The 25,222-nt window shown below is 41.8% G+C and overlaps 1 protein-coding gene across 3 annotated transcripts in view; it reads left to right on the top strand.

The window, feature by feature from the left end:
• The first annotated feature begins 2,707 nt into the window (after positions 1-2,707).
• Positions 2,708-25,222, top strand: part of mvb12ba (multivesicular body subunit 12Ba) — a 42,107-nt gene continuing 19,592 nt past the window's right edge. Inside the window, exons 1-5 of one of the 3 annotated variants that reach the window (XM_021601552.2) lie at positions 2,708-2,959; positions 13,517-13,639; positions 20,640-20,747; positions 24,387-24,483; positions 24,982-25,111. In XM_021601552.2, the coding sequence (XP_021457227.1) occupies positions 13,526-13,639; positions 20,640-20,747; positions 24,387-24,483; positions 24,982-25,111 (449 nt within the window). In that variant the 5' untranslated portion in view covers positions 2,708-2,959; positions 13,517-13,525. The other 2 variants (XM_021601551.2, XM_021601550.2) reach the window with 2 other exon arrangements.

Here is a 25,222-nt window from a genome sequence, read left to right as displayed (position 1 = left end):
CTCTACACTCTAACACCTAGGCTACCCTGCCGCCTCTACACTCTAACCACTAGGCTACCCTGCCGCCCCTCCACTCTAACCACTAGGCTACCCTGCCGCCTCTACACTCTAACCACTAGGCTACCCTGCCGCCCCTCCACTCTAACCACTAGGCTTCCCTGCCGCCCCGACATGAGTGAAGACAAGACAGTATGTCACGCCACACTGCATTTTATAGACAGGTTGGTTGTTTAGCAACAACCGACACGCGCAACTATGGGGCAAAACAGATGGATGGCATAGAATGTTGACAACATGTAAACTTGTTGTCTCTCAAATACATTGTTACAGTTGTTGGTTAGCTAGCTAGCTAGGGAATTTTTGCATGTTAGCATTGACATGAAATCAGTCAAAACACCTCATAACAAGAAATGGTATCAAGAACAAGATTAAACTAGCTGAAATGAGTCACTTACGATTCCCCACATGGCAGTTTCTTATCATTGTTGGTAGCTATCTGGCCATCCAGAACCATGGCAGTTTCTTATCATTGTTGGTAGCTATCTGGCCATCCAGAACCCTGGCAGTTTCTTATCATTGTTGGTAGCTATCTGGCCATCCAGAACCGTGGCAGTTTCTTATCATTGTTGGTAGCTATCTGGCCATCCAGAACCATGGCAGTTTGTTATCATTGTTGGTAGCTATCTGGCCATCCAGAACCATGGCAGTTTCTTATCATTGTTGGTAGCTATCTGGCCATCCAGAACCATGGCAGTTTGTTATCATTGTTGGTAGCTATCTGGCCATCCAGAACCGTGGCAGTTTCTTATCATTGTTGGTAGCTATCTGGCCATCCAGAACCATGGCAGTTTGTTATCATTGTTGGTAGCTATCTGGCCATCCAGAATCACAACTCAAGCAGACTTTTGGGCTCCTGAGTGGCGCAGTGGTCTTAGGCACTGCATCTCAGTGCTAGAGGCGTCACTACAGACACCCTGGTTCAAATCCAGGCTGTATCACACCCAGCCATGATTGGGCGGTGCACAATTGGCCCAACGTCGTCAGGTTTAGCCGGTGTAGGCCATCATTGTAAATAAGAAGTTGTTCTTAACTGACTTGCCTAGTTAAATAAAAATAAAATACTTCTGCTGATGTTGTCAGCTGACCCGTCCATAGTGACAGGTCACGTGGATATAGTAAGGGTGTGACGTGACTGTAAAGTTCTTTGATATTAAGCACAAGGGATGTTCCCATAGGTTGTTTGGCGACTTGTTACAAAACACAGTAACTCCCCCATACAGAAGATGCCTTTGTCCAACGACTCTTATGTGTAATGGAACTGAGTAATGATCAAAGGCTAGGTCTAACTCAGATTGTAGCTGAATATGCACATAAACTAATAATGGGGAAGGAAATTATTAGGACTCATCTCTTCAGTAGGTCCTATGATTGAGTGTAGTCTGGCCCAGGAATGTGAAGGTGAATGGAAAGGCACTGGAGCAATGAACCGCCCTTGCTGTCTCTGCCTGGCTAGTTCCCGTCTCTCTACTGGGATTCTCTGCCTCTAACCCTTTTACAGGGGCTGAGTCACTGGCTTACTGGTGCTCTTCCATACCGTCCCTGGAGGGGTGCATCACTTGGGTGGGTTGAGTCACTGATGTGATCTTCCTGTCCGGGTTGGCGCCCCTTCTTGGGTTGTGCTGTGGCGGAGATCTTTGTGGGCTGAACTCTGCCTTTTCTCAGGATGGTAAGTTGGTGGTTGAAGGTATCCCTCTAGTGGTGTGGGGGCTCTGCTTTGGCAAAGTGGGTGGGGTTATATCCTGCCTTTTTGGCCCTGGGGTCTCCTGACCCCTCCTGTCTCAGCCTCCAGTATTTACGCTGCAGTAGTTTATTTGTCGGGGGGCTAGGGTCAGTCTGTTATATCTGGAGTATTTATCCTGTCTTATCCGGTGTCCTGTGTGAATTTAAGTATGCTCTCTCTAATTCTCTCTCTTTTACTCTCTCTTGGAGGACTTGAGCCATAGGACCATGCCTCATGACTACCTGGTCTGATGACTTCTTGCTGTCCCCAGTCCACCTGGCCGTGCTGCTGCTTCAGTTTCAACTGTTCTGCCTGCGGCTATGGAACCCTGACCTGTTCACCGGACCTGCTACCTGTCCCAGACCTGCTGTTTTCAACTCTCTAGAGACAGCAGGAGCGGTAGAGATACTCTGAATGATTGAGTATGAAAAGCCAACTGACATTTACTCCTGAGGTGCTGACCTGAGGTGCTGACCATCCTCGACAACCACTGTGATTATTATTATTGACCCTGCTGGTCATCTATGAACATTTGAACATCTTGGACATGTTCTGTTATAATCTCCACCCCGCACAGCCAGAAGAGCCTGGTTCCTCTCTAGGTTTCTTCCTAGGTTTTGGCTTTTCTATGGAGTTTTTCCTAGCCACTGTGCTTCTACACCTGTATTGCTTGCTGTTTGGTTTTAGGCTGGGTTTCTGTTCAGCACTTTGTGATATCAGCTGATGTAAGAAGGGCTTTATAAATACATTTGATTTGATTTTGAAATTAAAAGGAAAACAATATGACAGTACATTTTTCATCAGAAGCAAAGAATTCATAGCGGGCTCATTTATAGTTCTTAACTACATGCACTGTTGATATGTCCGTCACAAAACAAAACAAACATGAGCAGGGAGGGAGGGGGTATTACCATATCACTTCTGCCTTGGTACACTCCCTCATTCTCTCACTGCAATGTCCACAAATGGCAGCTATTAGAATCCGCTAGCTACAATCTCAGTCACCTAAATGCTCAGTAAATCAACTCGTTGGGGGGGGGGATTAGCTAACATCCCACAAAGGATGCATTTCTTGCGGCTGTAATTCCCGAAAAAGGGGGAGAAGAGGAAAAGAAGATAGAAAGTCTAAACCAAGATTGTTAAAAAAAAAAAAAAATCTGAATTGTTGGTCCTCACTGGGTAAGAAATCGATTAGTTAGCTTGCAAACTAGCTAGTTAGCTTAGCTGCTTAAGTAGTTAGCATCTGCTTCTCTCTGCGGTGGCCTCGAACGAGACCGCGGCTTGTAGCACTACTGCTAGCCCCCCCTGCTGCTTCTGTGGTCATGAAAAGATGCTTTTGTCTGAAAAGGAGGGACACTGTGCCGCGAGTAACAGTTAAGTCTATACGAGAGATTTAACGAGATGATGACACATTTGGAGTAATATATATGGATTGTATATTGTTGCTAATTTTGCTTTGCATAATTAACCTGCTAACGTAACTAGCTACCGATGGTGCATGCTAACTTTGTCTTTCGTTGTCTTTTCTTTCGGAGCGAAAGATGCTAACGTTCGTTAGCTTGCTAGCTTTGTTTACTAACTTAATTAACCAGTTCTACTGTTACCATATTATGGCAAGCCGTGTTGGTTATTTTAATAGACTTGTAGTTACCTCGTTAAGTTAGAAATGTGAATGAACACGTTAGCTAAGTAGCTAGCTAGCACTGGCTGTGTTCGTTAGCTGCCTGCCGATGTTTTGCTAACGTTAAGCTATGTGCCAATGTCAAGGACTCACACAATCAGCTAGCAAGCATTCTCTTACCAAAGAGTAACTTTCGCTGCTAGTTAGCAGCGTATGTCTTTCTACAGCCATATATATATATATATATTTACTAACGTTACCTAGCTAATGAACTAACTATATTTAGTTGGAGGAAGCTCGCTAGCTAGGTCTGTAGGTAGGCTAGGTTCCCAGTCAATACAGCAGGCCACTTATTTAGCTAGTTTCCTACACAGTGCATTCAGTCATACAACATTGTTGTTGTTTTTTCATCCAAGGAAATTGTGCTGGCTACACACCCAATGGAGATATTTACTCTCATGCACACCAAGCAAGGTATTCTGCAATCTTGTGCCTATTTGTTGGCAAGAAAGTGTATATAGATAAGCTATAATGGTATTCCTTTGCATGGCTTTCGGGTCACTCAGAATATTGTTGAGGCCTCAGATATAATAGTAAACAGCCAAGAGATGCAGGCATTTACTCTTTGAGTTGAGTGAGTCTACAGCTAAGTATAATTGCAGTTTAGTCTCAAACTCTTTGTATCAGCCACCTAACTTTTAAAAACAGAAATGCATACTTCTTCCTATCTAGGCCTATGGAATGTGATTGGCACATTTTGTAAACAGTTTTGTAAGAATTAAAATGTAATAGCCAAATTGGAGTCATTAAATTCGCAAAATGCAGGGATAGCTGGTAAATTTGTTTTTGGTCTGGTAGTCTGTAGTCAGTGCTTGGTGCTCTGCCAAGGCATACAGAAGACCTAGTTACTGTAACTTTCTTACTATATTAATTTGTTCTGGGGTGTTGTTGTTGCTGGATTTGTTCAGTTTGAAAGGTTTGATCATCTTTACTGGGGTGTACGTGTTAACTTGTCCTGCATGAGGTAGGCAAGGCTAAATGCTTGAGAACCATCTCTGTGCAGAAAAGTAATTCAAATCCGATGATGGACCTGGCTAATTTTAGCTGACACTTGTTCAGCAATTCATTGGATTTAGCCTCAGACATGATTCTTACATGAAGAGAGAGGAAGTTGTGCGTCTGGTAAGTCATTGTCCGGGATTACAAATGGGTAAATAAATATGAGTTACACATTGAAAGACCTCAATATACAGCTTTTAAACAAAGTAGCCACTACTTTCAATTTAGATGTGTTGGTAGCCTAGGCCTTTTTGTTTGGAATGCTGAGACATTTTGGTATTCCTCCCCTTCCATCTTGCGTGCGGTAGTTTTCTTTATGTTAATTTTAATAATATGAGAGAGGAGGGAAGCTAAATGAAGAACTGGTTCTTGAGGAAGTGACCCATGATTTCACATACCTGCTTTGAGCTAAATGAGGAACTGGTTCTTGAGGAAGTGACCCATGATTTCACATACCTGCTTTGAGCTAAATGAGGAACTGGTTCTTGAGGAAGTGACTCATGATTTCACGTAACTGTTGTGGGAGCATAACATTTGGGTAGTTTCCGTTTACTACATTTGCCCAAGCAGTTGACTTAACACTTAAATTGATGTTTGTTTGAGTTTCTCTTCAGAAAAAGGGGGCAAGGAAGCCAATTGTTGTAAAGTCCTACTGTATTAGGGTATGTAGGCTGTTTTTGTTTTCTTCATGTGAGGACCAAAGCTAGCCTAATGCAAGCTGACTACTTAACTCACTACCTATTCTAACTGTCCTTGCTCTCAAACTAATCTAGGCCTGTTAATGACACATTCCAGGCTCTCTGTGTGTGTGTGTGTCAAGTGTGTTCACTTGCTGTTCAGCTCCTGTTACTGTAAGCAGAGATACAGCGCCTGGATGGTCTCTGCAATCTTGGCAGTCGTGTTCCTCCCTGTCTCCTTAGCAATGTCTTTTTTCACAAGAGGAATTCAGATAGGACTCTGCTCGGTATGGACCTGCTTCGCCCCATTAGCAGCCACACATGTGAGTGGTATGTACATAGTGAACAACAGTGTAATGTGTGGCGACCATGGCCGGACCCCTCTGCTTGTGCATGTATGGGTGAGTTGTGCATTTGAGCTTCTTGGCTAGCCCAGCGACCCACCTAACCTCTGCTGTTGACAAATGCTGGATTCCTACATGCTATACCAGCCACTATGCATTTGTTCTCACTGTTTATGCACATGCTTGTGTGTACGGCTATGATGTCCAGCTTCTTCCTGGTTCTGTGAATGAGTGAGTTACCTGGTTGTACAGTAGCCTAATATATCTGTCACTGTCAGGTGCCTGCCACCAAGTCACTTGTCAGGTTGCTCTCTCTAGCCTGTCACCATCAGCTGCTTCAACTCCAGTGACTTGGGGGTTTCTGTCCCCTCCTAAACCTGTGGTATACATTTCACATCAGTTGTTCCCTTTGCCTCAAACTGCTCCTGTTTACCTCACGAAGTTGACACAGCCTCTTTATGTCAGTTGTTTTGGCAAGGGAGCCGGGTAGCCAAGGAGATGCCAGGCGGGAGGGCCCCGGTTGCCTAGGTAGCCTCCAGAGTGTGTTGCCTGCTCTGTGCAAACTCCAAAGAGTTCAGCTCTCATTAATATGCTGCTATGTTTTGATGTCCCCCCCCCAAGTCTCAATATTCAGCCCACTTAAAAAGAGAGGACAAAAGGGGGAAATCCAACATAAAGTATGTGAAATCCTATTGCCTGGAATGACAGCTGGGATGAAGTACTACCACAGTCATACAGTAGGCTTGTGCATCTGGACACTGCTTCGACAACTGGCATAAAAAAATAAACCTAGCCAAGTGTTCACAGTTCTTCTCCCTACATTCTCTTTTTCCCCTCCGTTACGTGTCTCAGTCAGATTGGATCTGACCACTCCCTCTACAGACACCAGCGTGCTGCGCACCCAAGCTCCCATTGGGTCTATAAGAAAGGATGGGATACACAAAGAAAACTGTAGACATTTCTACCAAATCACCACAGCTTTAACTCCAATTAAAAATATACTGGTTTATAAAAGTAGGGAAATATGTGTTCCAACTAAGAGCTGTGGTTTTGGAATATTTTAGGCTTTTTTTTGTTGCAAACTGCTCTAGTGTGCCTTTTTTTTTAGAGTAGGTGACAACCCCCTCCCCCTAAACCTAGACAGGTTCCAGACTGAAATATGCAGCAAAAATGTTTTGAAGGCAAATACCATTTTCATTCGTCAAGGAGCCTACGTTGTTTCATGTTTAACAAAAGACCACTAAGATTAAATCACAAATCAAACGCAGGGCAAAAGAAACCACCAGATGTGGGTATCTACTGATTTTTTTTTTTTTAAAAAGGGGAAGAATATTTGCTTTCTAATGCTGTTTTTGTCTCAACTCCCATTTTGGTGAAGGCTAATAACAACCTGTTGAAAAGAGAGTAAACGGTGCACAGTGATATTGATGAGGAAGACACACTTGTTTCAGAGTAAACGGTGCACAGTGATATTGATGAGGAAGACACACTTGTTTCAGAGTAAACGGTGCACAGTGATATTGATGAGGAAGACACACTTGTTTCAGAGTAAACGGTGCACAGTGATATTGATGAGGAAGACACACTTGTTTCAGAGTAAACGGTGCACAGTGATATTGATGAGGAAGACACACTTGTTTCAGAGTAAACGGTGCACAGTGATATTGATGAGGAAGACACACTTGTTTCAGAGTAAACGGTGCACAGTGATACTGATGAGGAAGACACACTTGTTTCAGAGTAAACGGTGCACAGTGATATTGATGAGGAAGACACACTTGTTTCAGAGTAAACGGTGCACAGTGATACTGATGAGGAAGACACACTTGTTTCAGAGTAAACGGTGCACAGTGATATTGATGAGGAAGACACACTTGTTTCAGAGTAAACGGTGCACAGTGATACTGAGGAGAAGACACACTTGTTTCAGAGTAAACGGTGCACAGTGATACTGATGAGGAGAAGACACACTTGTTTCAGAGTAAACGGTGCACAGTGATATTGATGAGGAAGACACACTTGTTTCAGAGTAAACGGTGCACAGTGATACTGATGAGGAAGACACACTTGTTTCAGAGTAAACGGTGCACAGTGATATTGATGAGGAAGACACACTTGTTTCAGAGTAAACGGTGCACAGTGATATTGATGAGGAAGACACACTTGTTTCAGAGTAAACGGTGCACAGTGATATTGATGAGGAAGACACACTTGTTTCAGTAGCACGAGTCGCAGTTCAAATGGCACGGACAGTCCTTCATTTAGCAAATTACCTCAACTCACAAAGGCCATTGACAATGGCTGCATATCAACTGCAATGAAATCTGTAATCAGTGTATTTCCCCCCCCCTCCCAACTTTTAACCACGGTGCACACGGAGGACTTCATATCCGTGGCAGACAACTAGAAAGATGCATATCCCCTCTTACTAACGGTACAGCGTTATTGCGTTAGGTAAACATATTTGTTGACATTTTCTCCCTTTACGATGATGATGATGATGATGATTGGGACCTGTTCGCAGGGCTTTAAATTAAAAATAAATATTGGGAGCAATGATGCGCCTAACTTAGTTATGAAAACCACAGAAAATATAAACAGAAAATATATTTTTTATTTGATTGAGATACAGACTATATGAATTCGATCTAGGCTATGTTTAAAGCACGTGTTGTCCCCCAAAACTAATATGTAACACTTTAAAAAATATGATTTAACTATGAAAGCCTGCCCACCAAGATTAAACTCACAAAAAATATATTTGTTTACTATAAAAGCTAAAATGTTGATACGAATTTCTGTCATTGAAATATCATATTAGGTTTCTACATTGTATAAAAGCACTATTTTCCTATTGCGATGCAGGTCATTGAAAATTGAACACGGTCCCCTTTTAAAAACGTAAAGTTTGAGTGATGACATGCAAGAAATCAGTCATTCATTCATTGCTATGATCATTGATCAAGATATCCCCTTTCTTTTCTCTGTGCCACCAGATGTTTGGATGTACTGCTAAAGTTCCCAGGTTGTTAGCTAGCTAGCCAATGAGGTAATGTGACTGAATAAAGGTAAAATAAATGGTTGACAAAGTCGATGCACGAGTAGATTTTCTTAACTTCGTTGTTGGTTAAGGGCTTTTAAGTACGCATTTCACTGTGAGGTTGGATTCGGCGCATGTGACAAATACAATTTAATTTAATTTGATACAATTTTCTATTTTTATAAAGCGGCCCATAACGTGGTTTATGACTGTAAAATGCTTTCCTGGTTATCCGCTACTGCTATAGGAAGATAATTTTGCGCGGGTAATACGGGTCAGATCTTTTGAGATGGTTGGGCTAGAAGCATGCCGTTTCGCTGTAGAGTGTGGTGTGAACATTGCGCCAACGAATCTGCACTTGCTTGTTTATCTAGGGCGCTCGGAAACAACCGTGCAGTGAAGCCTGACACGGAACCCAAACCGGCTGTGCGCCATCGAGCATACATTTATTTTGTCCCCCCCACACCAAACGCGATCAGGACACGCAGGTTAAAATATCAAAACAAACTCTGAACCAATGACATTTAATTTGGGGACAGGTCAAAAAGCATTAAACCTTTATAGCAATTTAGCTAGTTAGCTTGCACTTGCTAGCAAATTTGTCCTATTTAGCTAGCTTGCTGTTGCTAGCTAATTTGTCCTGGGATATAAACATTGAGTTGTTATTTTACCTGAAATGCACAAGGTCCTCTACTCCGACAATTAATCCACACACAAAATGGTCAAACGAATCGTTTCTAGTCATCTTTCCTCCTTCTAGACCTTTTCTTCTCTTGACTTTATAATTGCGATTGGCAACTTTAATAAATTAGGTGCATTACCTCCACCGACCTCTTTCGTCTTTCAGTCACCCAAGTGGGTATATCCAATGAGGAGATGGCACGTGCGTATCTGCTTCTATAAACCAATGAGGAGATGGGAGAGGCAGGACTTGCAGCTCGATCTGCATCAGAAATAGAACTGACATCTATTTTAGCCCATGGCAACGCAGACGCTCGTTGGCGCACGCAGTGTCGGTGCAATAATTGAATAACATAGCTTTCTACATTTATTTTGCAGCGAGCAGTGTAGTCAGCCTGCTATGCCCGTTTACATCGTGATGTATTTCATTACGTACAGGAGTAAAAAAAGATATTTTTATGTTATTTTCACTCTACCGAACAGACAAGTGTAGTGTTTGTAATGCAAGATGGAGGAGAGACTGTCTCTCGTCAAAGATCACATTTATTTTGGAAGGGTGCAAAATTACCTTTTTTCATTCACGACAGGATAAATATATTGTTTCAGGTGATAATAAAACATGTTTTGTTTCTCTAAGAGCAGCTAGCTTGAAGATACCATTGTAGCTAGTGACCACCACCCAATAATTATAATTTAAACAAACGTCATTACCATCACAATAAACTTAAACGGGAGGCAACGGTCAATATAATTGGCTGAACAGCCAATGTGTATTATTTTTAACATTACTATTAAAATACACTAGTACTCGTATAGGAATGGGTAACTGTTTACAAGTTGCTAGCTATCCCATAAAGCCATAATCGAAAACCAAATGTTTTTCTTCTTCTGTGGTAAGTACCTGTTCTTCAATGTGATCTGGCTGGACTGAAGATGAAGGGAACAAAATGTAAGTATGCAGTGTCCGTCTCGCAACGCAGCCTTCAACCGCCGTTGCGTTTCCACTCCGTTGTGGACGTCTCCATTGACATGCAGGACATCCGACGCAACGAAATGGGAGTGCTTATGGGTGTTAGTGCTCCCAAAATAAAACTGGTCGCCCAGGAACATATTTTGTCGCACGTTAGAGCCCTGCCTGCTAGTTGTAGTTGTGTGATAACGGCACTGTGCTTTGAATGTGGGGAGAGATTAAACTTTTTTAATGTTTAAACCGTCACACCCAGACTGTCAGGTCCCCTCCATTCCATGTCCTATCTGTGAATCAGTGGAACCTGTTTTTGCTGCGCTGTTCGAGGCAGTGTTCTTTGCAATCTCTAATTCTGCAAAGCATTTACGAAGCAATCTGATTCTGTTTGTTATTAAGGAGGCCAGGTTACCCTTTTTACCTCTGAGTAATTTCTGTCCGGAGCATTGGAATCAGCTTTTCCTTAATACATGTCAGGACCAATGTTGTTTCTCCAACAATCCAACTAACATTTTTGTCTTGTTTTGTTAACTAGCATTTGATTATATTTGCTTTCAGGTAGACATCAGTGAAATCCTGCTGGTCTTGTCTATTGTGCAGTGGTAAATGGTCATAATCAGGCCACATCCTCTCTGTGAAACTGAGGTCAAAACTAGTACCCTGTCCCCTCCTACTCGTATTTGTTGCACTGTTGTGTCTGCAACTGGTGAGACGATGTTCAAACATGTTCAGGTGCCGTTTGGCTCTAGCGGCTTTAGGTGCCTGTCTGGAACATAGGATTTTAATGTTCTATTCATTGTTTCTGAGGTGCTGTTGTGAATCTTTGTTTTGCTGTATGAAGTCAGATTAGGAATGAGGCTGTGGGATTCTGTGGTCTGCACAGAGGAAGGGCGCAGTTTGTGTAAGGGCCTCTGTGATCTATTTGTCAGTGCAGACTGTTGAGACCAAAGATTAATATGATTTTTTTGGATCAAATTTCTTTCTCTTGGTTTGAAACCTGTCCTCTACAGTCTGCTGAATTGAGGAGAAGCAGAGAGAATAGTGTGATCCAAATATTTTTTTTGTTGTTGTAGTTTTTATCATTTCAAAATGCTCAAACAGTAACTTCAGGAAGTATGCACAGCACACCCATTGACTTTTTTCTACATTTTGTTTTACAGGCTGAATTTAAAATTGATTACGTTTAGATTTGTCACTGGTTGGCCTACACACAACACACTATCCCCATAACGTCAAAGTAGAGTTTTTCAATATTTGTACAAATTAATTAGAAATTAAATGTCTTCGATGTCTTGAGTCAATAAGTATTCAATCCCGTTGTTATGGCAAGCCTAAGTAAGTTGAGGAGTAAAAATGTGTACCAAGTGATATATAAGTTGCATGTCAATAATAGTGTTAAACATGATTTTGACTACCTCATCTTTGTACCCCACACACATAATTATCTGTAAGGTCGAGCAGTGAATTTCAAACACAGATTATACAACAAAGACCAAGGAGGTTTTCCAATGCCTCGCAAAGAAGGGCACCTATTGGAAGATGGGTGTAAAAATACAAAAGCAGACATTGAATATCCCTTCGAGCATAGTGAAGTTAATTACATGTTGGATAGTGTGTCAAAACACCCAGTCACTACAAATATACAGGCGTCCATCCTAACTCTATACAGGCGTCCATCCTAGTTGCCGGAGATGAAGGAAACCGCTCCAGTAATTCACCGTGAGGCCAATGGTGACTTTTAAAACAGTTACTGAGTTTAATGGCTGTGATAGGAAAACAATTAGGATGGATCAACAACATTATAGTTAAACTGCAATACTAACCTAATTGACAGAATGAAAAGGACACTTATACAGGATAAAAATATTCCGAAACATCCATCCTGTTTGCAACAAGGCACTAAACATCCATCCTGTTTGCAACAAGGCACTAAACATCCATCCTGTTTGCAACAAGGCACTAAACATCCATCCTGTTTGCAACAAGGCACTAAACATCCATCCTGTTTGCAACAAGGCACTAAACATCCATCCTGTTTGCAACAAGGCACTAAACATCCATCCTGTTTGCAACAAGGCACTAAACATCCATCCTGTTTGCAACAAGGCACTAAAGTAAAACTGCAGAAAATGTGGTAAAGCAAGTCACTTTTTGTCCGGAGTACAAAGTGTTATGTTTGGGGCAAATGCAACACATTACTGAGTACCACTCTCCATATTTTCAAGCATAGTGGTGGCTGCATCATGTTATGGGTATGCTTTTAATTGTTAAGAACTAGTGAGTTTTTCAGGATAAAAAAAAGAAACGCAATAGAACTTAGCACAGGCTAAATCCTAGAGGAAAAACTGGTTGTCTGCTTTCCACTAGACACTGGGAGATGATTTCACCTTTCAGCAGTACAATAACCTAAAACATAAGACCAAATCTACAGTGGAGTTGCTTACCAAGAAGACGGTGACTGTTCCTGAGTGTCTCAGTTACAGTTTTGACTTAAATCTGCTTGAAAATATATGTCAATACCTGAAAATGGTTGTCTAGCAATGATCAACAATACATTTTGACAGAGCTTGAATCATTTTGAAAATAATAATGGGTAAATATTGTACAATCCATTGATGCCAAACGTGAATCTAAATATGTTCACTTTGTCATTATGGGGTATTGTGTGAATCCAATCAGGCTGTAACATAACAAAATGTGGAATTAAGTCAATAAGGGTGTAAACACTTTCTGAAGGCACTCTATAATGAGTCCCTGCCTGGTCTAACAGTGGGCTAATTCCAATCCCCTTAATGTAAGATGGGATCATCATTCTATGAACCTGCTGGTTCAACACTCCAATTGAATAATTTATTCTGGGGTTGATCTTCATAATGGTAATGGCAGTTCGCTTTCTCTCACATTGTCTCTTGTCAGGTTTATTTTATTTTATTAGAAAATTGTCTTTGGATGTGATTCAACCATTGACATGGACATCACATTTTAGTTCTTTATGAATAATTGTAAAATTGAGAGTAAAACATTAAATTACAAAATATACAGGGAAGGTCATACTGGAAAATACAAAAACTGCCTATTTAAAAGCTAGGAAAACATTTTATGAGTAGCTCGTGACATGTTTCATAATTTTTAAAGTAGCCCACATGCTAGAAAAGGTTGAAGACCCCCCCCTGTAATCTTTAACCACAGACAGTGTGTCTTACTAGTCATTAGCACTGGGTCCATAACCATAGATCTGTGCTTAGGGGCAACTTTTACATTAGACCTGTTTTCGCTTGACCTTTTCAGCCCAATCAGACAGTTCTTGAGGCACTGAACTCTAGCTGTGTTTTTTTTTTTTCCTTCCTCAGAACTCTCCCATGATGCCTGAGGTTCGGGAGCTTTCAGACGCACTGCCGGAGTTGCCCATGGACCCCATCACTGGTGTGGGGGTGGTGGCCTCGCGAAACAGAGCGCCTACTGGCTATGATGTGGTGAGTACATCACGGAGGTGCAGGACTCGGGAAAGATGTGTTAATTAAAAAGAATATCAAATCAGCCTGTTTGATGAAGGATTAGCCACACAAGCTATTCTTGATGTTGGCTTGTGATGTTAATCACACATTTATTGCGTTGATTCTTACACTGATGTAGGCTTATACAGTTGAAGTCGGAATATTACATACACTTAGCTTGGAGTCATTAAAACTCATTTTTCAACCACTCCACAAATTTCTTGTTAACAAACTATAGTTTTGGCAAGTCAGTTAGGACATCTGCTTTGTGCATTTTTCCAACAACTGTTAACAGAAAGATTATTTCACTTATAATTCACTGTATCACAATTCCAGTGCGTCAGAAGTTTACATACACTAAGTTGGCTGTGCCTTTAAACAGCTTGGAAAATTCCAGAAAACGATGTCATGGCTTTAGAAGCTTCTGATAGGCTAATTGACATAATTTGAGTCAATTGGAGGTGTACCTGTGGATGTATTTCAAGGCCTACCTTCAAACTCTCTTTGCTTGACATCATGGGAAAATCTAAAGAAATCAGCCAAGACTTCAGAAAATAAATTGTAGACCTCCACAAGTCTGGTTCATCCTTGGGAGCAATTTCCAAACGCCTGAAGGTACCACGTTTGTGTGTACAAACAATAGTATGCAAGTATAAACACCATGGGAACACGCAGCCGTCATACCGCTCAGGAAGGAGGCGTGTTCTGTCTCCAAGAGATGAACGTACTTTGGTGCGAAAAGTGCAAATCAATCCCAGAACAACAGCAAAGGACCTTGTGAAGATGCTGGAGGAAACGGGTACAAATGTATCTATATCCACAGTAAAAACGAGTCCTATATCGACATAACCTGAAAGGCCGCTCAGCAAGGAAGAAGCCACTGCTCCAAAACCGCCATAAAAAGTCAGACTGCTTTTTGCAACTGCACATGGGGACGAAGATCATTCTTGTTTGAGAAATGTGTCCTCTGGTCTGATGAAACAAAAATAGAACTGTTTGGCCAAAGTGTCCATCGTTATGCTTGGAGGAAAAGGGGGAGGCTTGCATGCCTAAGAACACCATCCCAACCGTGAAGCACGAAGGTGGCAGCATCATGTTGTGGGGGTGCTTTGCTGCAGGAGGGAATGGTGCACTTCACAAAATAGATGGCATCATAAGGAAGGGAAATTATATGGATATATTGAAGCAACATCTCAAGACATCAGTCAGGAAGTTAAAGCTTGGTCGCAAATCGGTCTTCCCAATGGACAATGACCCCAAGCATACTTCCAAAATTGTGGCAAAATGGCTAAAGGACAACACAGTCAAGGTATTGGAGTGGCCATCACAAAGCGTGTGCGAGCAAGGAGGTCTACAAACCTGACTCCGTTACACCAGCTCTGTCAGGACGAATGGCTCAAAATTCACCAAACTTATTGTAGGAAGCTTGTGGAAGGCACTCAAAACGTTTGACCCAATTTAAGCAATTTAAAGGTAATGCTACCAAACACTAATTGAGTGTCTGAACTTCTGACCCACTGGGAATGAGATAAAAGAAATAAAAGCTGAAATAAATCATTCTCTACTATTATTCTGACATTTCACATTCTTAAAATAAAGTGGTGATTCTAACTGACATAAAACAGGGACTTTTTACTATGATTAAATGTCAGGAATTGTGAAAAACTGAGTGTAAATGTATTTGGTTAAGGTGTATGTAAACTTCCGATTTCAACTGTAGGTAGGGATGTAACAAGTCACAGATTCTTTTTCAAATGTTTAAGATGCATGTGCATCGGATCCCAAACCAATGCAAATGTAGAATGCATTGGTCAGAACTCTTAACTCTTCTTGAACTGCACTGTTGGTTAAGGGCTTGTAGTAAGTAAGCATTTCACGGTCATGTCTACACTTGTTGTATTCAGCGTGTGTGTGTGACAAATAAAGTTTGATTTGATTTCAATATTTTTTTTTAGCTCATTACCGTCTTTCTGGCTTCTGAAAATACCTCATCTTTTGTGACAACTGATGTGTCCTCTCTCCTTCGGTGTCAAACTGCATGTACCTGTGTTAAGTCATTAGTCTACAAATAGTTTTGCCTAACAACGCCAGGCAATGTCAATAGCCTTGTCAAACTGCGCACTGTGCCCAGCTTTGCACGCTGACCAACACGAGGTAGGTAGTCTGTTCCTAATCTTGCACATCTTCAAATGCTAAAACGGCTTGTGTGATATTGGGCTTTATTAGCTGAGTGACCACCTTTTTGTAATTTGCTAGGTTATCTATGCGCTGTTGAATTGGTTAAAAGTAAGGTACCGGAGACCACTCATCTGGCTATACCTGCTGAACGTTGCATACAATTGCCTGGCGACGACAGACGGGGGGTGAAATCCATTGTTGTGGCTTTGTCATAGCTAATTTGTAAACTAAATATTGCTACATTACTATCCTAAACACTTAATCTGCAGAAATTACAAGTTAATTAGAGTGGTGATTTCAGAAACAAATATGCTACATTTGCCCCCCCCCTTAATCTGATAGTGGTAGTAGGGGGTAGATGTCTAGTGTCCCTTATAGCTCTAATCTGATATTGGTAGTGTGGGGGTAAACTCCCTTATGCTCAGCTCAGGTGCCTACATACATGCATACATGCATACATACATACATACATACATACATACATACATACATACATACATACATACATACAGTGCGTCTGTGGAAAGAACTGAAAACTGCTGTTCACAAATGCTCTCCATCCAACCTCACTGAGCTCAAGCTGTTTTGCAAGGAGGAATGGGAAAAAAATTCAGTCTCTCGATGTGCAAAACTGATAGAGACATACCCCAAGCGACTTACAGCTGTAATCGCAGCAAAAGGTGGCGCTACAAAGTATTAACTTAAGGGGGCTGAATAATTTTGCACGCCCAATTTTTCAGTTTTTGATTTGTTAAAAAAGTTTGAAATATCCAATAAATGTCGTTCCACTTCATGATTGTGTCCCACTTGTTGTTGATTCTTCACAAAAAAAATACAGTTTTATATCTTTATGTTTGAAGCCTGAAATGTGGCAAAAGGTCGCAAAGTTCAAGGGGGCCGAATACTTTCGCAAAGCACTGTACATACATTTACACACACATAGAGAAGTCAGCTCAGACGATCCAGCTCATGAGCTCCATCAGCAACACATTTTGGTGTGACGAATCGCACCAACTCGTTAAAAATTAAAAATGTATGGTTCCTGTATCGGAGCCCATGTATCTAGATACGTATTGAATCATCTGGAAAGGGAAAGATGCACATCCCTAGGCCTAGTTGTACTTCTGAATGTGAAACAACATCTCCTTGAGCGTTGCAGCCAGCAGCCTTGTGTTTATGATTCAGAAGGTGGCCATCTTGTTAGCCTGTTGAAGTTCTCTAGGCCTCCACACTGATGTAGCCTCTCGGCTGTGCCTCATCCTTTCTGCTGGCACCCAGAGGACCTAGGCCTAACTCCCAGTGTGCCCAAGTTGAACTGGAGAAATTTGCAGGTGCAAGTTTACATGGACACAGGCTCACACTGCAGGGTGGATGGGCAGCAGAAAGTCTAGCCCTGTGGGCACTTGGGGAGGCAGGAGTTTGTTTGTTTGTTTGAACTCAGCAATGCTCAAACCAAACATTGGACTAGCGTAGGCTGGAGGGCATCTCTATCGCATGCCTTCCTTTACCAACAACAACGATATCTCCTCCCTGGGTATGGAGAAATTTTATAAGAACATTTACTGTTAAGATTTCAGTGCAGCCTTTGATATTATTGACTATAACCTGTTGGAGAAAAAAAACGTATGACTTTTCAACCTCTGCCATATCGTGGATTCCGAGCTATCGATCCAATAGAACTTATTTTTTTGTAATGGAAGCTTCTCTAATGTCAAACATGTAAAGTGTGGTGAACCGCAGGGCAGCGCTCTAGGCCCTCTGTGTCCATGTCTTCTGATGATTCAACCACATACGCATCAGCAACCACAGATAATGAAATCACTGATTCAATGGTTGTAAAGATGGGGAGAAGTCTGACTCTGATCTTAATTATTGTCCAGTCATGTGGTCCAGTGCTGCAAGGAAAGACCGACATTAGTTAAACTGCAGCCGGTCCAGAACAGGGAGCCACGTTTTGCTCTTCATTGTAGTCAGAGGGCTGATATAAATACTATGCATTTCAGTCTCTCTTAGCTGGGAGTTGAGGAAGGACTGACTGCATCACTTATTTTTATAAGAAACGTTAATGTGTTAAATCCCTAATTGTTTGCATAGTCAACTTACACACAGCTCTGACACACACACTTACCTCACCAGACATGCCACCAGGGGTCTTTTCATAGTCCCCAAATCCAGAACAAATTCAAGGAAGCGTACAGTATTATATAGAGCCCTTATTGCATGGAACTCTGTTCCATCTCATATTGCTCAAATGAACAGAAAACATGTTTTTGTTTTTTTAAACAGATAATGCAACACCTCGCAGCACAACGCCTCTCCCTCCCCTATTTGACCCAGATAGTTTGTGTGTATACATTAATATGTAGGCTACGTGTGCCTTTAAAAATTTTTTTTATTTAGTTCTGTTCTTGTCTATTAATTATCTGTATTATGTTTCATGTTTTGTGTTGGACCCCGGGAAGACTAGCCGCTGCTATAGCAACTGGTAATGGGGATCCAAGTAATATACCAAATATGGAAATTAAATTCAGCATTCTGCACTTCTGTAACTATTGACAAGTTAGTTTCTGTTCTGAATACACATCGTTAAACATTCCTTTATACTCCCTGAGTGCTCTCCCGCCTCGTTCCCCGAGTGCTCTCCCGCCTCGTTCCCCGAGTGCTCTCCCGCCTCGTTCCCCGAGTGCTCTCCCGCCTCGTTCCCTAGAGTGCTCTCCCGCCTCGTTCCCCGAGTGCTCTCCCGCCTCGTTCCCTAGAGTGCTCTCCCGCCTCGTTCCCTAGAGTGCTCTCCCGCCTCGTTCCCTAGAGTGCTCTCCCGCCTCGTTCCCTAGAGTGCTCTCCCGCCTCGTTCCCTAGAGTGCTCTCCCGCCTCGTTCCCTAGAGTGCTCTCCCGCCTCGTTCCCTAGAGTGCTCTCCCGCCTCGTTCCCTAGAGTGCTCTCCCGCCTCGTTCCCTAGAGTGCTCTCCCGCCTCGTTCCCCAAGTGTAGTCATTGACTCAGGCTTGTCAATGATGGTCACGCTCTCCTTCTCACCGTCTCAAAGGAAAGACACCCGCTGACTCATTGCCACGGAGAAGAGACTCATTTCTGTGTGCGGGCAGATGGCGCAAAGCCACGACCCGATGTCACGAAAGTCTGGGAGTGGCGCATGGATCCGAATATCCCCCAAGATTCTAACAGCTTGTGATTGGCTGTTGGCCATCGTTACCAGCTGCCACAGTGAACCCTTCCCTAGTAACAGTTATTCTCAGCCTGGTCCTCTGCTGCTTGGGATTTCCATAAGGGCTGGTATAAGCGATAATGACACATTGGGATTCAAACATGTATTCCTTATGTGCTGTAGCACAATTGACAAGGTAAAATGTAACTGCGAGTAACAGCACCAAGTAGTTTTATACTAGAAAGTGATGAAGTGCTCCCACACTTTGTTCTGATGTTTGCAGCTATGGGAATACTGTGAAGAGCAAGACTCCACTACTCATTTCAGCAGAGGTAGTTATCATGTCTTTTTAATCCAAGGGTATGTGGCATAAATTGCTTCTCGACACATGTTAACATGTGTTCACAGGAAGCTGATTTGATCATAATCGATTATCATAGTCCCTGAGAGGACGTACTAACATCTGAAGTAAGCAGAGAGAACTGGTCTGGTCTGGTCTTAAATACTTTTAAATTCTATTTCCATTACTTTTAAAGACCATTTCGAAGTAAGTATTTGGATATTATTGTTAAAATATTGGAATGTATTTGGAAATATACTTGGAAAGTATTTTCCTGTATACAGACAAGTGTATTTTCAAATACGCATTTTTGTTTACCCAAGTCTGTTTGGTCCTAGGGGGTATTTCAGATGTACGGTGTCTATACATTTTTATCTACAAATTGGTGCCCTTCTTTGCGAGGCATTGGAAAACCTCCCTTGTCTTTTTGTTTGAAATTCACTGCTCGACTGAGGAACCTTACAACTATCTGTATGTGTGGGGTACAGAGATGAGGTAGTCATTTAAAAAAGGCTGTAACACAACAATGTGGAATAAGTTAATTCTCTGGTCAATAACTGCCTCGCTCCATCAAAACTAATTTTTGGAAAAGCAGTCCCCCACCACCACCAACGGTTTTTATCTTTCTTTCTGTGGTAGAGAAAATATCATTGTCGAGGCTTCGCTGACCTCTGGTCTGACAGGGAATCTACATTTCTCACTGATAGCCAAGTATAGACACTTCCCTCTGAACTCAATTATACATCATTGGGGTGGCAGTGGCTTCCAAACCAGCCTTGGTGGATCACAGAATTCCTGTTGTCACGGAGAAACCCAAGAATGTGTTGCTTTTGCGTGAGGGTCGCTTATCGCTTATCCTGCAGTTTTTTTTTTTTCTTCTTCTCTCAAGTTAACAGGCACTGCTGGATTGGCCGGATACAGAAGACCTACTAACATGAGCAGTGGTGTAACACCCCAATATCCCACATGTTCAAATATCCTCGGAGTTACTGAGAGGTGGATCCCTCAATTTCCGTTTGCTTAATCCAATTTTTTTGACATGAGTTAAATGTCACTGTTTAGTATTGTGTTCACGTCTTTTCAAGTGTTGAGTTTTGACAATAGGTGTATTTTTCAGTCTGGAACTTAAGGAAGAAAACTGCTATTGTCTGTCTCCAAGCTTGACCCGACCTCGTGTCAATCAGCCAGTAAAATCCTTTTATTTTCCAGCATCAACAGATTCATCACTATCTTCCCTCAATGGTGATAGGTCCACACTGACTAGCGACGCCCCTCTAAATGTCTATCCCTCTCAACCAACAGGTCTCCCAAACAACAGATGGTCTTGACGCTGACTTGTGGAAAGACGGCCTGTTCAAATCCAAGGTGACACGCTACCTCTGTTTCACCAGGGTCTTCTCTAAAGAAAACGTAAGTGATGAAAGTCGACGTACATTAATGATACCACACTGCCACTCTAATGCCCACTGTGATGAACATCTGTGTTCCTGAATGGTTTGTCTATACTAAATCAAATCACAATTTATTGGTCACATACACATATTTAGCAGATGTTATTACGGGTGTAGCGAAATGCTTGTGTACCTAGCTCCAACAGTGCAGTAGAATCTAAAAATACACTACAGTACACTCATCTAAATGTAAAATAATGGAATTAAGAAATATATAAATGTCAGGACGAGCAATGTCGGAGTGACATTGACTAAAATACAGTAGAATATAATACAGTATATACATATGAAATGAGTAAAACAGTAGAATATAATACAGTATATACATATGTAATGAGTAAAGCAGTAGAATATAATACAGTATATACATATGAAATGAGTAAAGCAGTAGAATAGAATACAGTATATACATATGAAATGAGTAAAGCAGTAGAATAGAATACAGTATATACATATGAAAGGAGTAAAACAGTAGAATAGAATACAGTATATACATATGAAATGAGTAAAGCAGTAGAATATAATACAGTATATACATATGTAATGAGTAAAACAGTAGAATATAATACAGTATATACATATGAAATGAGTAAAGCAGTAGAATAGAATACAGTATATACATATGAAAGGAGTAAAACAGTAGAATAGAATACAGTATATACATATGAAATGAGTAAAACAGTAGAATATAATACAGTATATACATATGTAATGAGTAAAACAGTAGAATATAATACAGTATATACATATGAAAGGAGTAAAGCAGTAGAATATAATACAGTATATACATATGTAATGAGTAAAACAGTAGAATATAATACAGTATATCCATATGAGATGAGTAAAGCAGTAGAATAGAATACAGTATATACATATGAAAGGAGTAAAACAGTAGAATAGAATACAGTATATACATATGAAATGAGTAAAACAGTAGAATAGAATACAGTATATCCATATGAGATGAGTAAAGCAGTAGAATAGAATACAGTATATACATATGAAATGAGTAAAACAGTAGAATATAATAATGCTTTACTCATTTCATATGTATATACTGTATTATATTCTACTGTTTTACTCATTACATATGTATATACTGTATTCTATTCTACTGTTTTACTCATCTCATATGTATATACTGTATGTGAACATTATTAAAGTGACCAGTGTTCCATTATTCAAGTGACCAGAGACTCCATGTCTATGTATATGGGGCAGCAGCCTCTAAGGTGCAGGGTTGAGTAACCGGGTGGAAGCTGAATAGTGATGGCTGCTTAACAGTCTGATGTCCTTGAGATAGAAGCTGTTTTTCAGACTCTCGGTCCCTGCTTTGATGAACCTGTACTGACCTCACCTTCTGGATGAAAGCGGGGTGAACGGGCAGTGGCTCGGGGTGGTTGATGTACTTGATGATCTTTTTGGCCTTCCTGTGACATCAGATGCTGTAGGTGTCCTGGAGGGCAGGTAGTTTGCCCCCGGTGACGCGTTGGGCAGACCGTGCCACCCTCTGGAGAGCCCTGATGTTCAAATAATTACTGTAGGGAGGAGGAACCTGATTCTCAACACATCAATACAATAAGCCACTCTAATCAGAAACTCAAACAGCATGCATGACTCACTCTCTGTGATGGGGAAAGAGACCAAAATATCTCATCTGAAGCACCTTGTTTTCTGGCAGCTTTTTTGTGCCATAATTTATGTTACCTGACAAACATATTTTGCAAGAGTCACCAGTTTCTCCGCTTAGGCTAATTAGCCCCCAAAAAATTAAGAATTAGATTTATATAACGCTTTACCAGGTGCTATAACATATGCCAAGCCCCTTTTTATCCAAAACGTACATTTTTCATACGGGTGGCCGCGGGTATCGAACCCACAACCCTGGCATTGCAAGTGTCCTGCTCTACCAACTGATCCATACAGGACCATTATGGTTGGAAACTTGCCAAATATTAATTAGGTAATAACCCAATAAAAAATATCTGACTAAACTAGTCGTGAATACAGTGTTTGTCTTCTTAAATGGTATTGGGCTAACTGACTTCACTTCAGATGGAGTAACAAAGGCAAAATCTACCCTGGTGGATCCTGGAACTGTGATACCGATTACCTGGCGTAGAGAACTGTGATACCGATGACCTTATTTAGGCGTAGAGCCTGTTGGTAGGGAACTGTGATACCGATGACCTTATTTAGGCGTAGAGCCTGTTGGTAGGGAACTGTGATACCGATGACCTTATTTAGGCGTAGAGCCTGTTGGTATAGAACTGTGATACCGATGGCCTTATTTAGGCGTAGAGCCTGTTGGTAGAGAACTGTGATACCGATGACCTTATTTAGGCGTAGAGCCTGTTGGAAGAGAACTGTGATACCGATGACCTTATTTAGGCGTGGAGCCTGTTGGTAGAAAACTCTGATACCGATGACCTTATTTAGGCGTAGAGCCTGTTGGTAGAGAAAGGAGAACAGTTTGACCAACTCCATGGAGAACATTGGACATCGGTCCTTGGGCGTAGGTGACAGGCGTTCTCACAAAGGCTTTCCCAAACACACATCTCCGAGTTACAAAAGATTTTCTCCTTTGCCGCGGGGATGTTATTCTGGAATGATTCCAGTGTTCCATTTGACTCTTTGACCTTGCTCTGGATTGTTTAAACAACAGGGTCTGTAGCACCGTTATCAAATCAGGAATTCCCTACTCATACTCATGTTCTTTTTCTTATACTTAGTATGATACTTTTTGAGATGATGGCTGCTTTGTGAGGTCTGTTTTTTAAGTAAGTCCAGTTTGAACAATTCCTGTACAAACTTGATCTGTAGAGTTGCTGTGAAAAGCATAGGTCTGTAACATACAACTTGATCTGTAGAGTTGCTGTGAAAAGCATAGGTCTGTAACATACAACTTGGTCTGATCACTTGATGGGGCCAGTTGATACACATCCTGGAAGGTAGAAACCAATACACTGATGATATTCATCCTTGACAGAAACACAATTGAAGTCTGAAATAAATAGCCACATAGCAAACAATTACCCCACCCCCCACACACACACACACACACAACCCCCTCCCATGTCTGTCCATCAAGCCCAGACTAACTTCCGTTTAGTTTCCTGCCAGTTTGAGGTGTGATCAGATGTGACCGTGCCATCAACAGAAGCTATTTTGTCTGCCAATCAATACGGCCCGCAGCGTAATTGTCTGTGACAAAAACAGATACTGTGAAATTAGTCCGCAAAGTGTGCAACGGAACCACAGGCGTTAGTGATTTATAACCCTCTGTGGAGGTAGGGAGACGTCTTCTCTGTCAGGGAAGAATCCCCCCCCCCCCCACCTCCCCACTGCTAACACTTCTTGCACATACACAAACATTCTACTGCCACTGTCAAGGCTTTGGAATGAACTGTTGACTGATCATTAGCTAACGTGGATGTGGTTTCTATGTCTGTCTCTCTCGCTGCCTGTCTCTCTCTCGCTGCCTGTCTCTCTCTCGCTGCCTGTCTCTCTCTCGCTGCCTGTCTCTCTCTCGCTGCCTGTCTCTCTCTCGCTGCCTGTCTCTCTCTCGCTGCCTGTCTCTCTCTCGCTGCCTCTGCAGAGTCATTTAGGTAATGTGCTGGTGGACATGAAGCTTATCGACATCAAGGACACTCTGCCTGTGGGTTTTATTCCCATCCAGGAGACTGTGGACACACGTAAGCACTGATCTTCTCCTCTCATATCCTACAGCTCTCCTTCTTTACCTCCCGGGTCTATTTTAAGCTTCTCTGACTAACCATCAAGGTAGTCAGTGCTACATAACAGCATGTGTGATTTTATTTAAAAATGTCCCTACAAATGTGAAAAGCAAATCATGTGTTTTTGTGAGTCAGACTTTGTGGACTCTGGGAGATAGGATACTGGTTACATGGTTAGTTTTTATTATTTATAGACCGTAACATGATCAGAGACCTTTTTCAGTGCACTGACTCTCTCTTTTCTCTTCATGTCTCTCTTTCTTTATTCTCTCTCCTCTTTTCTCTCCTCTCTCTCCTCTTTTCTCTCCATGTCTCTCTTTCTTTCTTCTCTCCTCTCTCTCTCTCTGCTTTCTCTTTCCTCTTTTCTCTGTATTTTCTCTTTGTCTGTCACCCTCCTGCTTCCTCTTTGTCTGGCTGTCTGTCTCTTTTTGTTGTCTGTCTGCTGGCCACACACAGAGGAGCAAGCCTTCCGGAAGAGGAGGCTGTGTATCAAGTTCATCCCGCGGGACTCCACAGAGGCAGCCATCTGTGACATCAGAATCCTGGGCAGGTCCAAGCAGGCCCCACCGCAGTACACTTTCATAGGGTTAGCAGCTGTGATGTTATTAACATAGATATCGTAGAGCCAGATGATGTAGAGCTAGGGTTTTTCAGAGTAAGCCAGCCACCAGGAAATGGGGTTTAATTTACTTATAAA

The sequence above is a fragment of the Oncorhynchus mykiss genome, chromosome 5, assembly GCF_013265735.2.
Source record: "Oncorhynchus mykiss isolate Arlee chromosome 5, USDA_OmykA_1.1, whole genome shotgun sequence".
Classification (NCBI taxonomy): Eukaryota; Metazoa; Chordata; class Actinopteri; order Salmoniformes; family Salmonidae; genus Oncorhynchus; species Oncorhynchus mykiss.
The sequence above is the reverse complement of the archived record's forward strand: the minus strand, read 5'-3'. Positions and strand labels throughout refer to the sequence as shown.